The sequence below is a fragment of the Manis pentadactyla genome, chromosome 1, assembly GCF_030020395.1.
Source record: "Manis pentadactyla isolate mManPen7 chromosome 1, mManPen7.hap1, whole genome shotgun sequence".
Classification (NCBI taxonomy): domain Eukaryota; kingdom Metazoa; phylum Chordata; class Mammalia; order Pholidota; family Manidae; genus Manis; species Manis pentadactyla.
In genome coordinates, this window is record NC_080019.1 from 202,694,688 (window position 1) to 202,709,811 (window position 15,124).

Consider the following 15,124-nt stretch of genomic DNA (forward strand, 5'->3'; position numbering starts at 1 on the left):
GTGTGGACAACCGTTTAGCTCATGGGGCCTTGCAAAGAACCTTGGGTTCTGGCCCTGACACTTGCTGTGTGGCCCTCTCTGGGTCTCCAGTTCACCATTAAAGTAATGAGGGAGGCTACAGATGTGTACAGACCTGATAAGCAATGTCCCAGCTGTAGTCTGAGACCATCTGTATCAGCACCTGGAGTGCTTTGTAAACTAGATTCCTTGGCACACTTTGGACCTTCCTAGTTGGAATTTCTGGGGGGTAGGGCATTTTTAATAAGAACCCCAGGTAAGTATTTTGCCCACAAAAATTTGAGAACCACTCATCCATGAGAATACATGAGCTATAAGCACACTCCTAGTTCTGACAGTGTGTGATTCTTTGTGTGTTAGACACCCATCAGGTGTTTACTGGGTTTCTGCCAAGGATAGTCAACTTTATACCACATCCCAGCTCTGTTTGAGTGGTTACCACAGTTACTGTGTCCATGTATTTTCTGTTGCACTAAGCTGTAAATATGCTGGAGCTTTGTGTTGAGAATAATTCTGCAGCTGAGTCCTAGCTCACTGGGAAAGAGTTCAGTGATGGATTAGTGATGTCTTCCTCAGGCAGGGATGGGAGCAATGGTGGTATGTGTGCAGAGCAGTGGCCCAGCTTGTCTATACCAGATATGCACAGCATTCTTATTCTAAGTCATACAGAGGTGGAAGGAGGGGATGGGAAATAGCATCTATTGGACACCTCCAATATGTCAGGGCTTGTGTTGGGGAATGGAGAGACAGAGATAAAACCTGAATCCCAGGCCTTGAGGAAATCATAGCATAGTGGAACAGTAAATATGTGAACACGAAGAACTATGATAAACATCATGAGGGAGAGAGAGAAAATGCTGCAAGATTCAAAGAAGGGAGGGTTTGTGAGAAGAGCTGGTAGGGCAAGTGGCCCCCATTGGGAGGATTTGTACGCATGTCACAAAGGCCAAGAGAGAGATAAGGTGTGCCAGGAAAAGGGGCTAGCCTGGGCAGAGGTGTGGAGACGGGGTTGTCTAGGGTATGTGAGAGTTCAGGGAGCCACCGGCATGGCTGGACAATGGGTACAGGGCACAGGGTAGGGGAGGCAGGACAAGAGTCTAGGGGGAGGGGAGGGGCAGGGCAGGTGGTGGAGAGGGTGGGCTGAGTGTGGAGACTGAAGACAGCTGGATGCAAAAATTAGGGTAGGTCAGATGTCATTGTCACCAGGTCCTCTCCCCTCCCCATCTGATGTCTGAGTTCCTTGCTCTTTGTATTTTGGCATTCTGTACAAATAGTGAGATTTCCCACAGTGCAGCCAAAAATAGGTGCTTTGGGGGTCCAGTGCCCTGTCCTGACATAGCAGCAGATAGGTGGGTTCCCCATACTTCTCCTTAGCTAGGGGTGCCTCTGCTCCAAAAAGAAAAACTAGTCAGGCAGGACTGTGTCTTCCCTCTACGGGTGAGCTTGTGCACAGCGCCTCCTGTAGAAGGAACTGGATGGAGTACCAATGGCCAGACACCCTCCTGCATTTCTCCAAGGCCAAGGTTGGCTGCTGCCCAGAGAAGCACAGGCTGCCTGGGGCACTGTGCCAGGCCTGCTCTGGACTCATAGCCCTGACCCCGTGCTTGCTGGGATGGGGCTGGGACTCTCTCTGGGGTCCGGATAAGGCGGAGCTCAGTGGCTGGCCCCTACCCAGCTCGGTCCTCATCACCTCCCAGCCCTGCCATTCTTTTCTCCACCTGGCAGCCAGAGTGATTCTATTAAAATATGTCTGCTGGTGCCATTCTCCCTTTTGACAAAGCCTTCTGTGCTTTCACATTGTCTTCATTTCATCCTGAGAAGTACTTATTAGTTGTAAAGACCAGGGAAGGCTTCCTGTAGGCGGCAGCATTACTTGGAGTTTATGCTCACATCAAACCATTGCCACAACTCCTCACAGAAGTAAGTAAACTGGAGGTATGATTTCTAGGAAGATCCAGATCCTACCATCCCACTGATCCAAAATGGGGCCCACATACCTAACCGGCACTGAGTTCGAAACACCACCATTAAGCTCATTGGGATAAAGTCCTGACAGCCAAACCAAGCAGTATATCCTTTGTCAGAGCAGCCTGGTAGCAGAAAACTGTTAGGTGACCAGAGAAGCTTAGGGAGGCACCATTCTTAAGAACTGAGGCCCTGGAAACTCCTTCCCTACCATTAATCTCCCATTATTTTGATGGAGGACAGAGAACAAATGGGAGAGTCTAGAAGACATGGTGGGAAAAGCCTCAGAAGTAGGAAGGGTCATTCTCAGGAAAAGTTGTAGTAGATTCCCACAGAGCATCCTCACTCATGATAACAGCTGCCCCTGTTGAGGACAGGATTGTGCCAGGTGATCTCCTCTGATTGTCAAAGGAAAGTGTTACCAGCCCAGTTTCACAAGTAAGGAGACTGAGGCCCAGAAAGATGAGCTGTTTTTCTGGAGATCACTCAGTTCTCAGTGTGAGAGTCAGATTTGAACTCAGGCCTTTCTTAACCACCAGGCCAGACTTCCTTGTGCACATCATGCACAGGTTCAAACCTGCAGCAGTTGCATAAACACGAATCCATGTGCCCCCATGCACCACCTGCTCTTCAGTGACACACACACACAGACTTATGGGAGAATCATTTTTCTCTGTTTCTTTTTTGAATAACCCAGTCACAGAGTGTGTCGTTAAACATAGGCATGGAGGTTTGGAGCTGGCCCCTGGGTTTGCCAGCAGTGAGAGCTTCAAGGACTGATCAGAAGTTTGGTCAGAGGGCGGATGCACCTTGGTTCTAACTGCAGTTGCTCAGACCACACTCCAGAGATTCCCCAGCAGAAAAATCACACATCCAGTTGCAAGAGCAAGATTTTGAGCCTTTGAATCAAATTAGCCATTGGTTGCCACCTTCTCCACAGCATAAAAGTAAAATGCCTCACCGGAGAAGAGAGTGAGAAGACATGTGCAAGTCTAGTCTACTATTTTCACCTTCATTTTTAAAACTGAATTTAGTTTAAAAATGTTTTCATTGAGGTAAAATAAATGTAACATAAAATCTATCATTTGACCACTTTTAAATGCACAGTCCAGTGGCATTAATAAGTACATTCACCTTGTTGTGTGACCATCCCCACCATCCATCTCCAGAACTTTTTCATCGTCTCCAGCTGAGATTCTGTCCCCATTAAACACTAACTCATTCTTCCCACGAAGTCCAGCCCCTGGTACCCACCACTCTAATTTCTGAATTTAGTTTATTTTTTTTATAACAGTTTTGAAGTTATAGAAGAAAAGAGAAGATAAAGCAGAGAATTCCCATCTATCTCCCACAATTTCCTCTATTATTAAATCTTATTCAGTTCATTTGTTATATTAAAGAACCAATATCAATACAGTATTATAACTAAAACATAGCTCTTTCAGATTTCCTTAATTTTGCCCAATGTTTGTCCCAGGCTCCCATCTGGGATGTCACACCACATTTAGTTGTTGTGTTGCCTGTGGCTCCTCTTGACTGTGACAGTTTCTCCGACTTTCCTTGTTTTGCATGACCTTGACAATACTGAAGAATACTGTTCAGGTACAATGTAGGCTGTCCTTTCCATTGGGATTTCTCTGATGTTTTTCTTAGGATTAGACTGAGTTTATAGGTTTGGGAAGAAGATCACAGAGGTAAAGTACTCTGTTCAGCACATCATATGCAGGGTGCATGCTGGCAACATGATTTATGACTATCGATGTTGACCTTAATCACCCAGCTGCGACACTGTGTGTCAGACTTCTTCACCCTCTCCCCACCCCTTGTGCATGCTCTTCAGAAGAACGTTACTATGCACAGCCTGCATTTAAGGAACAGGGAGTTATACTCCCTCTCCTGAGAGCAGAGAGTGTTTACGGAAACTATTTGGAATTCTTCTGCATGGGAGATTTGTCTCTTCTCCCTCATTTATTAATCTATTCACTCATTTCAAATAAATAAATAATTTATATTAGTGAGGATATTTGTTTAATTTATTCATGGGTGTTTATTTTATATTTGGGTTGCAATCCCATACCATTTTATTTATTTCTCAAATTGTTCCAGCTTTGGCAAGTAGAAGCCCTGTTGATTGTTCCCTGTGCCCCTTTCATATACTCCCATCAGTATGGGTTTGGGTGGGGTTTTTCTCTTATTTTTTAGCACTTCTTTACTTTCTGGCCCTACAGGATGCTCCAGGCTCATCACATATGTTTCCAACCCCAGTCTTAGAATCAGCCATTTCTTGCATGAGCACTGGTATTTGAAACCCAAATCTGGGCACCAGGTGTACTCATTGCTACATAGGTTGTAATTTCTTTCAGGTCTTCTTTAGCTACAGAGCAAAGAAATATATGTGTACATACTAACCCATGAATTTACTCATATCTATATATATTTATACATTACCATATATATCTTTATTAAGCTAAATATGAGTTCTTACTGCTGTCTCTAGCTCTAATCATTACCACATGGATCATTCCAGCCTCCTGCCCTTGCTTACCTGTAAATTCCCATTCTAACAGTGAGAAGAAACCTGTTTCCCGCCAACCATCCTCCACTTACTTAACTGGTCCATTTACCTTCATTCTTCAAAGACATTTTTCCTGGGTATAGAAATCTGGGTTTGACCAGTTTTTTCTTTCAGTACTTTAAACATGCCACTCTACTCTCTTGTGGCCTGCATAGCTTTTAGTAAGAAATCTGCTGTAATGTTTATATTTATTCTTCTTAAATAATGTGTCCCTTTTTTCTGGCTGCCTTCAAGGACTTCTCTTCACAACTGACTTTTAGAAGTCTGACTATGATGTCTAAGTATGTGTGTTTTTAATGGGGTGGGTGATATTTATCCTGTTGTCTCAAGCTTCCTATACCTGTGGTTTGCTACCATTCATTTTGGAAAATTCTCTTGGGTGCTCTATTCCTTTTTTCCCCCTGATGCCTTTTCCTCTTTGTGTTTCAGTTTGGTTAATCTCAACTTACCTATCAAAGCTCAGTCATTCTTTCCTTGGCACTGTTCAGTTTGTTGCTAAGTCTATCAAAGGAAGTCATTTCTGATACCATGTTTTTTCTAACATTTTCATTTAACTGTCTTGTATAGTTTCTATCGTTGCTGAAATTCACCATCTGTTCATGCATGCTCTCCACCTTTTCCACTAGCTCCTTTAACATATTAATCATAATTACTTGAATGTCCCTGTTCAGTGGCTCCAGCATCTGTGTCACCTCTCATTCTGGTTTTGTTGAATGCTTTTATCTCCTGAAAATGAGTTGGGGATCTTTCTTGCTTTTTTGTGTTTCTCATAATGTTTGATTGAATATTAGCCACTATGTAAGGAAGAACTATAGAGCCAGAGGGAAACAGTATCTACCCCCAGAATGGGGTGTGTCTCTTGTTTGGTCATGTTGTTCATGTAGGGTGGAGGAGTTGGGTCAGTCAAGTCAGTAGTTGAGCTGGTTTGGGTTTTGTTGTTGTCACTGTCACCACCAGAGCCCCAAAGCCCCAGAGACTTCGTGCTCTTCCAGAAGGGGGCTGCTGTTACCTGGTGCTCTTTGGGCGCCTGAAGTGCCAGAGAATTTTTCTCATATTACTGCTCCATCATGAGCTTTTAGTAACCCCTGCACCACAAAAGGGATCTCTTTCCGTGCTCTTGCCCCTTCTCAGAGGTAGACTGCTGTTTCCTGTTACTCAGTACTAGGCTCTCTCCTCTTCCCTGCCCCTCCCTGCATGGCAGCCAGACTATGCTTTGTATGTGTGGCAGGTCCTGGACAGGTGTTTGCTTTGTACTGGTACACAATTTTGAGCCTGAAGGGTTAGTGTCCTGCCTTGGGCACAGCTTTGCTTCTGCCTTTCCCCAGAAGCAGAGGGTCGCTCTTTGCCTGGGCTGTGGGAGTGGGAGGGTTTCCTGCCACCCCCAGTGGCTGAACAGTTTTTGTAGAAGAGACGGGCCTGGGGGAGAGAGGGACTGGGTTTTGAGTCAACCCTGCAGTAGCAGCTTGCACATGTTCAGTACCAAAGTCTGGGGAGAATGTTCTTCTGGCCCACTGCCCTGTCCAGCCCCCAGTCGCCTTTGTGAGCACCTGGTGGAAACTCCTGGAAAAGAGCTTGCAAGTGACTACAGATGTCCCTTGTGTCGGGGGCTCCCTGTCATTCTAAACTGTCCCACCAGCCCACACCTGACCTTTAAGAACCCATTAACATTTTAGCTGCTTTCTTCTTACCCTCTGTCATGCCGACCACCTCTTCTCCTGTGTGTGGCCAAAGGTGCAACAGTTGGTAGTCTTGTATCTCCCGGGAGGGACTTGTCAGTTTTTGGGATTTAGTTCAGTTGGTTGCCTTGTGACCTCAGCTTTCCAGGGGGTGTAAGAAGAGTCGCAGTTTTGTAGATCATCTGGCTTTTTCTCACTGTTAGGGTGGGGGCATTGTTCTCTCTCAACTTTCTACATTATGAGTAGAAATGGAACAAGTGTTATACATGTTTACTGTGCAGGATTTTATGCCAAAAATGATGGACAGGGTAAAGGCCTTTTTAAGGGGATTTCTGTACACTCAGCTTTCACCTTATTACTTGACTTTAGAACCTGACCCTGCACAAGGTTCAAGGGGCACCAGCCCCCTGGGATGGATGCTTGTTATTTCTAGTGTTGGGTGCTGTGCAGAGGGGAGGGAGGTGTATCACTTTACATATTGTGGATAGCCCATTGAGGGACTGGCAAGGAGTTCCCAGACACAGTTACTTGTCCTCAAGGAAGGCAGAGCTGTTCCTCCCTGGACCTTGTGTTTGCTTGGTTACTCTCCCTCAGGGGCCCCACCGTGGGCTGCAAGCCTAGAAAGACAGCCTGGCCTCGGGCATCTGTCTCGCCTGGGTTACTAAAGTCCAGATGCTCTTGGCCTTACAAGGGACGCAGGTTTAGACTAGGAGCAGTGCCCCAATACAGACAGAGGTATCAGATGCAGTGAGGCCAAGTGACCGTCCCGTGGCACTCAGACAGAGGGCGGTGTCAGACCTCAGGCGGGAGGGCCTACCGTGATTATGGGCTGTCCACACACTTGGCATCCTGCGGAGCTGGGCTCAGGTCCCAATCCTGCCACGGACAACAGGTCAGATTTTGGGCAAAGCCCTTCTGGGCTCCATTTTCCTCCTCTGAAACGGAAGCAATGTCACCCCTTGTGGAGGAGATAAAACCCCTTGGAGGGGCCCTGACCATCTCCCCCTCCCCCTGCTCCCACCCACAGGAAAACCTGCAGAAGCTGGTGCACATTGAGCACAGCGTTCGGGGCCAAGGGGATCTCCTCCAGCCAGGAAGGGTGAGTGCCACGCCGCCAGGGGCAGGGGCAGAGCACAGCCTGGCAGGCAGTCGGGCGGGTTTCTGATAAGCCCCATTGTTTGGCTGGGCTGGCCCCAGACAGGCCTGGCTGCAGGTGCTGTTTACCCCGTGGAGGGAGGGCGGGCAGGGCCAGCACTGCTGGGCTCTGTGCAGGGCTGCCTTCCCTGGGGTTTTCTGCTCTCAGGGCCTTTAAAGAAACAGTGCCATTTGAGTTCAGTGTTTCCTATTAGTGCTCCTCACCTCAGAGAAGATGAAACACCCAGGTATTGTTAGTGTACTCCAGCATTGGTGGGAAGCTAGGAAAATCATCAAAGAGCACCAAGAAAGCATCTTAAAAATAAAAATTTTTAAGAAACAAGTTTACTGCCTTTTAAGATTCCAAGTGGAAAGCATAAAACTCACCTCAAAAAACAATAAAGAATGTGTTCTTTTACTGAATGAATTCCTGTTATGACCCAAGAAGGACAGGAGACAAGGAATGAGAGATCGTGCTCAGGAGATTTGAATCCGGGTTAGCAGGGATCTCACTGGTCTGGGATGCTATAAAATCACACCTAGTGTTGTGGCCTGGGTCATCAGTTTAGTAAATATTTATTAAGCATTCTATTTGTATCTTCCACTATTCAGGGGTCTGTAGCAACTGTTCACAGGTCTTCAGCTGTTGTAGCAAACTTTCAGAGGCTCTGTTCTGAATGGGCTCCTCTTCACAGCAAGCCAGGGAGTCATTGTTTGGACCACTCTGCAGCCGGAATGGTGTCTGGGGCCTGGTATAATTCAGGATGGAGCACCCCCAAGAAGCTGAGATGCCTATCCCCAGGCTGCTCTAGCAAACACTTAGCATCTCTCTTAAGCTGGCAATTTGTCCATGACCTGCTCGCTGTGCCCCTGGGAGGCCTCATAATTTAAGTTTCCCTCCTAAGGGCCTTCCCCCTGGTCCTTCTCTTGGACAGTAGGGGCATATCAGCCTGACCGCCAGGGGCTGCTTCTCTCCCCACAGGAGTTTCTGAAGGAAGGAACACTGATGAAGGTAACAGGGAAAAACAGACGCCCCCGGCACCTGTTTTTGGTAAGTACCCCACCCAAGCAAACCCCAGGGCTGTCAAGTTCTGTAACATTTTCTGGCACCAGTATTGAAGGACAGCTGGAAGTGGGTTGGGGGAGACTGGAACAGGCTGGGTCTTTGTCATGAGGGTCATTCTGTACAGCTGAGCTTTCTGGAAACCTGAGAGCTTAACCCCTGGACACCACAACCCATCCCTTATCTATTATTTGAATGATTATTATGAATAGAATGTTTCTGTAATTTAATTTCCATGTCCCCATCTGAAACATCCTAAAACCATTACATTCTTTTGATGGAATAAGAATTGAATATTTTCATGGAACGGAAAATTCAACCACCTTCTCTAATGCATGAGAAAACTGAGATCCAGAAAGGAGTGTGTTCTTGGCCACATCGCCCATTAGGTCGGTGGCAGAAGCCCAGAAGGGAGCCAGGGTTGTGACTCCAGGCCCACTGTGCCCAAGACAGAGCTGCCTGGAACCTTCGTGATGATTTACAGCTGTGGCTGGAACAACCGGGGATGCCCAGGCCTGTTGTATGGTAACAGCAGCCTCAGCAGCACTGGAGCTACAAGCAGCTCTTTGCCCCGGTCCTGCGACACCTGAGCTGTTCTGCCTTTTAAGTTCTGGCTGCTGTGCTTAGTTTTCCTCTCTGCTCCTTCACGGTTGCCTTCACAAATGCTCCTTCACATCATTTCTTGTTACTGTCTGTCATGGCTGCCCCTAACAGCCTCCTCGGGTCTTGTTAGAATTGTGTGCAAAATACAGTAAATAGGCTGTTGTAGCAAACTTTCAGAGGCTCTGTTCTGAATGGGCTCCTCTTCACAGCAAGCCAGGGAGTCATTGTTTGGCTTTTCTCTACTCTCAACCTGGAGCACCTCTTGTAAATATCAAGTTATGGGAAGATATGGACCAAATCCCAGCGGGCCATGGAAGCAAAGAGGAGAATCATGAAGAGTCAGAGAAGAAAAAAGAAGATAGACAGCAGCAGCTGACATTTATTGAATATTTCCTGGGTGCTCCTCACTGTGTTGGTATTCCCTGGAGAAAATGATACCTGAGAAAGCTTGTGGGAAAAGGATAGGCATGTGTCAGGTAGAGAAAGGAAAGGCGTTTCAGGAGCAGGAACAGCATAAGCAAAGGCTAGAGGTTGGGAATCATGGTGTTTGGAGGACCTTTGTGAGTCTCGTAAAATCTTTGCCTGGAGAGGGGCCCTTCCACTCATGACTTGATCTATTCTCTGTCCCACATAGACCCTGCCCATGGAGGGGCCACTTGAGGACTGAATTCAGAGAGAGCAAATGATACTGAGTAGGGAAATGCTGAGCCCTGCCAGAAAGTGTAGAGCCTGCGGCGTCCAGCCAGGGTTTGTGGCGCCTCAGTAGCTGTGTCCCGAGGCCGTGGCCCACCTCAGTGGGCCCCTCTGCTCTGTGTAGAGCACAGGGTGAACCAAACGCAGCATCTCTTCTCTCCCTCGTCTCCATCCAGCAGCTGCCTCTCACCTCCCATGCGGACCCCCCACCCTGGCCGGTTGGAGCTGCAGAGTAAGGGAGAGATCTGGCTACAGGCAGGAGGAGTAGGTCCCCAGGGAGGAACTTTGAAAGTAATCTGAGAGCATGGCAGTGGATTGTTCAGCTTTGGGTTCTCAAAAGGATCTTAATGTCCCCACAGATGCTTGAGTCCCTCTCTCTAGGTAGTTGTCTGACCTCTGCTTACATACCTCCGATGATGGGAGCTCACTGCCTGTTGTGACATTCGTGCATCGTACAGCTCCTTATCCATCTCCTTCTGTGTGCCAGGATCTGTGCTAGGTGTGCGGATGTGGCCCCTGTCCAGATGGGGGTCTTGGAGTCCTGTTGGGGCAGCCATCCCATATTCCATGTTAGAGTCTATGTATTTGGAAAATCTCTCCATTGAGAAGAAACCCATACCATTGAATTCAGGGCCACCTGTGTGGTAATGAGCCAGGCTGAGCAGGTGAGGCCCTGACTCCTGCCACCTCTCCCCCACCATGCTTCCGCCAGCATCTTGTATGGCCCTTCATTACCGTAGTCTCTCCCACACTCAGTCACGAAAACAGGCCCGCATCTCTCCGATTCTCTGTATTGTTGGGCCATGGCCCCCACCCTTCTGAGCCTGGGTCTCTGCTCCTTCTCTTGGTTCCGGCACAGGACCTTCCCTGAGTAGGGGTTAGTAAATGCCTGCTGGAGGCAGAGCTGGGAGGAGGATGGACACACAGATTCCTGAGCCAGGGAGGGCCATGGCGAACACATTCAAGAATTTTTCTTCTTCATAAGATGCTACTTTCATAAAATAATCTTATTGCAGGACAAAGTCAAAGCATCTGCCCGCCAACACACTGGGACTGGAGCAGTATTGTGGGGAGGCCTCCACCATGGCCCCGCTGTCCCCTCTGGCTCCAGCCATAGGTGGGGCTCCCCACGGGTGGCTCCTTCCCGTGAGAAGTTCCCCTGTCCTCCTCCATGAAGAATCCCTCCTCCTTCCGCCAAGTGGGGCTGTAAAGCACACGCTCAGAAGAGGAGAGACATGCTGGCAGCTAGGAGGCCACCGGGGCCTGGGCCCTTATAAAGCCTCCGGGTGCCATGGCTGCAGGCACCTAAGGGGCAGCAGCAGAAAGGCTGGGATGGCTCTGATGAAAGACACTAGCCAGCTCCCCTGGGTGATGGGCTCGTGAGCCAGGCTGTGGGCTGGGGTGCAGTCACTGTCCCCAGATGGGGCCCAGACTCTGTGCGGCCACGCACAATACACACACCCGACCACCCCAGAGCTGCATTCCACCTGCTTGAGCTCTGTGACCTTGGGCTGCTTGTCTGGCCACTCTGTGCCTCAGTTTCCCCATCTATGGAGTGGAGATGATGACGATAGTGCCTGCCTTGTGGATTGTTGGGGCGTGAATGGAGCTGGTTCCTGTTGGGGGCTTAGTGGGCTTCCAGGTGGAAGGCTGCTCTCGTCACTGTTAGAACGGCAGAGCTGATCTGGGGTTGGCCTGCCTCCTGTTCTCGTTAACAGAGGTCCACTGGCACGCAGTCTCACACTGTTTACGGATGTCTGTGGGTGCCTTTGGGCTACAATGCTGAGTTGAATAGTTGTGACAGAAACTGTATGACCCACAAAGGCTTAAATATTTACTATGGAGCCATTTACAAACGGCTTGCTGGCCCCTGCTCTGTGCCACCTCTTGTCAGAGACAGTGAGGCCCAGAGACAAGAGGGGTTTGCCTGAGGTACAATGGCCCAGGTTCTGGTCCAGGCCACCTGCACTGCCTGGCCAGGCTGTCAGCCTCCCATGAACTGGTAGGAAAACTCATCTGTTCTGTGCCTGCAGCAGACTCTGTCCCCAGGGAGGGGAAGTGTTACCCTGAGTTAGCTTCCATGCACAGAGGGTTCACCAGGGCCATGCTCTCTCAGCGTCCATAATGAGGTGGGGCAGAGGTGTCCCACACTCCATAGGTGAGCAAGCTGACGCTCAGAGAGGGAAACGGCTTGTCCGTAGCCACACAGTGGCTACAGAACAGCCTCAGGATTGACAGTCCACAGACCACCCAGAGCCTGGCTTCCTCTTTTCAAACTGTAAACCTTTTAGCCAGACACACTGTCCTAAGGAGGTGAAGTGACTTTCACTGTGTTTCTTCCTATCTGTCCTGCACGGGGCAGGGAGCTTCAGTTGTTCATTCAGCAGGTATTATTTGAGCACCTACAGTGTCACGGTGACTGTGGCAGAGAACAGGACCCACCAGCTCCCTGTCTGCGAGGAGCTTCTCCTCCTCCTCCTCTCTCCATCCCCTCCTTTCTCGATCCTTGACTATACTTTATGGAGTATATATATATATATAGAGAGAGAGAGTATATATATATATCTATATATATAGAGAGAGAGAGTAAAATGCATCAGTCTCAAGTGTACATCTCAGTGTGTGTTGACAAATGTGTACCATCGTGTGACCTCCACCTGGGTCAAGACACGGAGCATTGCCCGCCACCCAGGAAGTTGCCCTGTGCCCCTCACAGCAGTCACTTTCCCCACCCCTGGCCTGCCTTCCGTCACTACTGATCGGTTGTGGCTGTCCTGGAGCTTCACGTTACTGTTACCGTGCAGGGTGTGCTCCTCTGTGTCCCGCTTCCTTCAGCATGTTGTTAAGATTCATCCGTGTCGCCGTGTGTATCATCAGTTTGTCCCTTTGGGTCACCACGTAGTGATCCACAGCGTGGCTGCGCCTCAGTCTGCCCGTTCCCCCGCTGATGGACATCTGGGTGTACCCCATGATGGAGCCAGCCCCTGTGGCCATGGCTGTGTCGGCTTTCTGTGGGCACCGCGTGTGTCCCTCTGAGGGCCTCCCCAGGAGCTGCGAGGAAGGGGCTGTCTTCAGCCCAGAGGGTTTTTGCTGTCCCGTGGGGCTCCCCGGAGGATATGTGGTACCTCTGCTCCATGGAGATCACTGATCCTCCAGGACAGACGCCCAGCGCAGCCTTCTGGGGCCAGGACATGTCTGACAGGGCTTCCCTCTCCCCAGATGAGCGATGTGCTCCTGTACACGTATCCCCAGAAGGACGGGAAGTATCGGCTGAAGAACACATTGGCGGTGGCCAGCATGAAGGTGGGTGCCTGGTTAAGCACCCTGGGACGGCAGGTCAGGTCAGGGGAGACAACACCCCTGCTTCTGGGAGCTCCCAGGCCAGCTGGGAAGAAGGGGCCGCGGGGAAGCAGTGTTACGTTGTGGGTTACACGGGACTGCGCTGTAGATAGTCAGGAGTGGGAGAGGAGGGAGCACTTCCTGCAGAGGGGAGCCGAGTTCCCTTAGGGTGGGTGATATTTGGATAGGAGGAAAAGGAAGGGTGTCCTAAAAGGAGGAAAATGTATAAGGAAATGCTCGGAGGGAGGAAACCGTAGGTGATTGGTAAAGGTTTTTAATTGTGCTAAAATACACATAACGTGAAGTTTTCCATTTTAGCCATTTTTAAGCATAGAATTCAGTGGCATTAAGTACATTTACCTTGTGTATAACCATCACCTCCATCCATCTCCAGAGCTTTTTAAGCTTCCCAAATGAAACACTATCCCCATTAAACACTAACTCCCCATTCCCCTCCCCAGCCCTGGCCACCTCCATCTACTTTCTGTCTGTATGAATGTGATGAATCCAGGGACCTCATAGAAGTGGAATCTTGCAGTATTTGACCTATTGTAACTGGCTTATTTCACTGAGCACAATGTCCTCAAGGTTCATCCTGTGTCAGAACCTCCTTCCCTTTTAAGGCTGAATAATATTCCAGTGTACGGCTGGGCCACATGTTGCTTATCCATTCACCCATGGGTGGACACTTGGGTTGCTTCCCCCTTTTAGCTAATGTGAATAATGCTGCTGTGAACATGGGTGTGCAAATATCTGTTCAAGCAGCAAATATTTCTTAAACAAATGTAAGAAAGATGCCAGCCAGCTGGACAATCTCGTGGGTGACAGGAAGGGGCCCTGGTCATATATGGCCTAGTTCTGGGTAACTTGTCCTAAATACAGGCTGGGAGGAAGCTAGTGGGGATGCTTGAGGGCTTTGTGAGCAGCAGGTTTGTGAAGCTAGTCCTGGTGCCACGTGGGGATGGGGTCAGCGAGGGGACACTGTGGGGAGAATGGACTGGGGGGTGTCATCATTTCAGAGGACCGTGGCAGAGGAGAGGATGATGGGGAGAGCTGGCGGAGGCAGGCTGGGGCCTCTCTCACTCCTGGAGGCTCTTCTCAGTGGGGAGGCTTCTTCCCTTTTGAACCAAAGCTTCCTTTGAGGAGCCTGCTGAGGGAGGGAGTGGTCATGGGCGGGCACTGCTCCAGCACGACAGGGTCCTTCCAAGGACCACAGAGTCAGAGTCGGAAGCCGGCCCCTACCCCCCCACCACACACAGGCACGCATGCACCCCCAGCACGCAAAGGTTTGCCCTTTACAGAGAAGGTAGCCCAGGCTCAGGAGGAGCAGTGGCTGGACCTGGAGAAGCAGCCAGTCTGGGTTGTCCCTCCCTGTCCCTACCCTGAGTGGCTGCTGTTGGCTTTCCAGGTCAGCCGCCCTGTGATGGAGCAGGTGCCCTACGCTCTAAAGATGGAGACTCCTGAGTCCTGCCTGACTCTGTCTGCGAGGTATGGGGAGGCGGGAAGGAGGGAGGGTCTCGGGGACAAGGGGCAGGGTCTGACAGGTGGTAAAGTTTGGGGTAACAAATGCTGGGTGTGTCATCATTTTTATTTTGGTATCCTTTGGATACCAGAAGTTCTTACTTTCTAGAGCCTGTTCTTTAAATATAAGAATAACAATTCCTCACATTGTAAAAAACTATGATCATCGGGTCTTTGCAGCAACACGAAAAGCTAGGGCAGGTAAAAAGTGCCTCTTGCACCTTTGTTTACACAGTGGTGTGCTCTTAAGCTTTCATGTCTGGAGAATGACAGAAAATAATGAGTGAGCTCATTATTAACCAATTCCCTTTCCTGGTTGGGGGTGTGGCCTTTGAGCTGTGTCTTCTCCAGGCCCCCAGGCTGCCCAGGGATCACAACACTCACTTTAGGCAGCAAAAGAGCTGCCCTTGCTCCCTCTTTCAAGGCCAGGCCAGCTCGGGTCCCCACCCTCCCCCCCACCCCCACCCCCAGCTCAGAAGCCAGGAGGTGTGGTTCCTGCCAGGGCCACTCAGGCCCCAGTGGGGGTGGAAGGGGGGC

The 15,124-nt window shown here is 49.6% G+C and overlaps 1 protein-coding gene across 4 annotated transcripts in view; it reads left to right on the top strand.

Annotated features, from left to right (window-relative positions):
- The window catches only part of FGD5 (FYVE, RhoGEF and PH domain containing 5), a 105,966-nt gene that overhangs the window by 78,197 nt on the left and 12,645 nt on the right, over positions 1–15,124 (top strand). For 3 of the 4 annotated variants that reach the window (XM_036911449.2, XM_036911450.2, XM_057506262.1), the window contains exons 11-14: positions 7,262–7,333; positions 8,351–8,419; positions 12,947–13,030; positions 14,475–14,554. In XM_036911449.2, coding sequence (XP_036767344.2) covers positions 7,262–7,333; positions 8,351–8,419; positions 12,947–13,030; positions 14,475–14,554 — 305 coding nt within the window. The remainder of the gene's footprint in view (positions 1–7,261; positions 7,334–8,350; positions 8,420–12,946; positions 13,031–14,474; positions 14,555–15,124) is intronic. The other variant, XM_036911451.2, reaches the window with a different exon arrangement.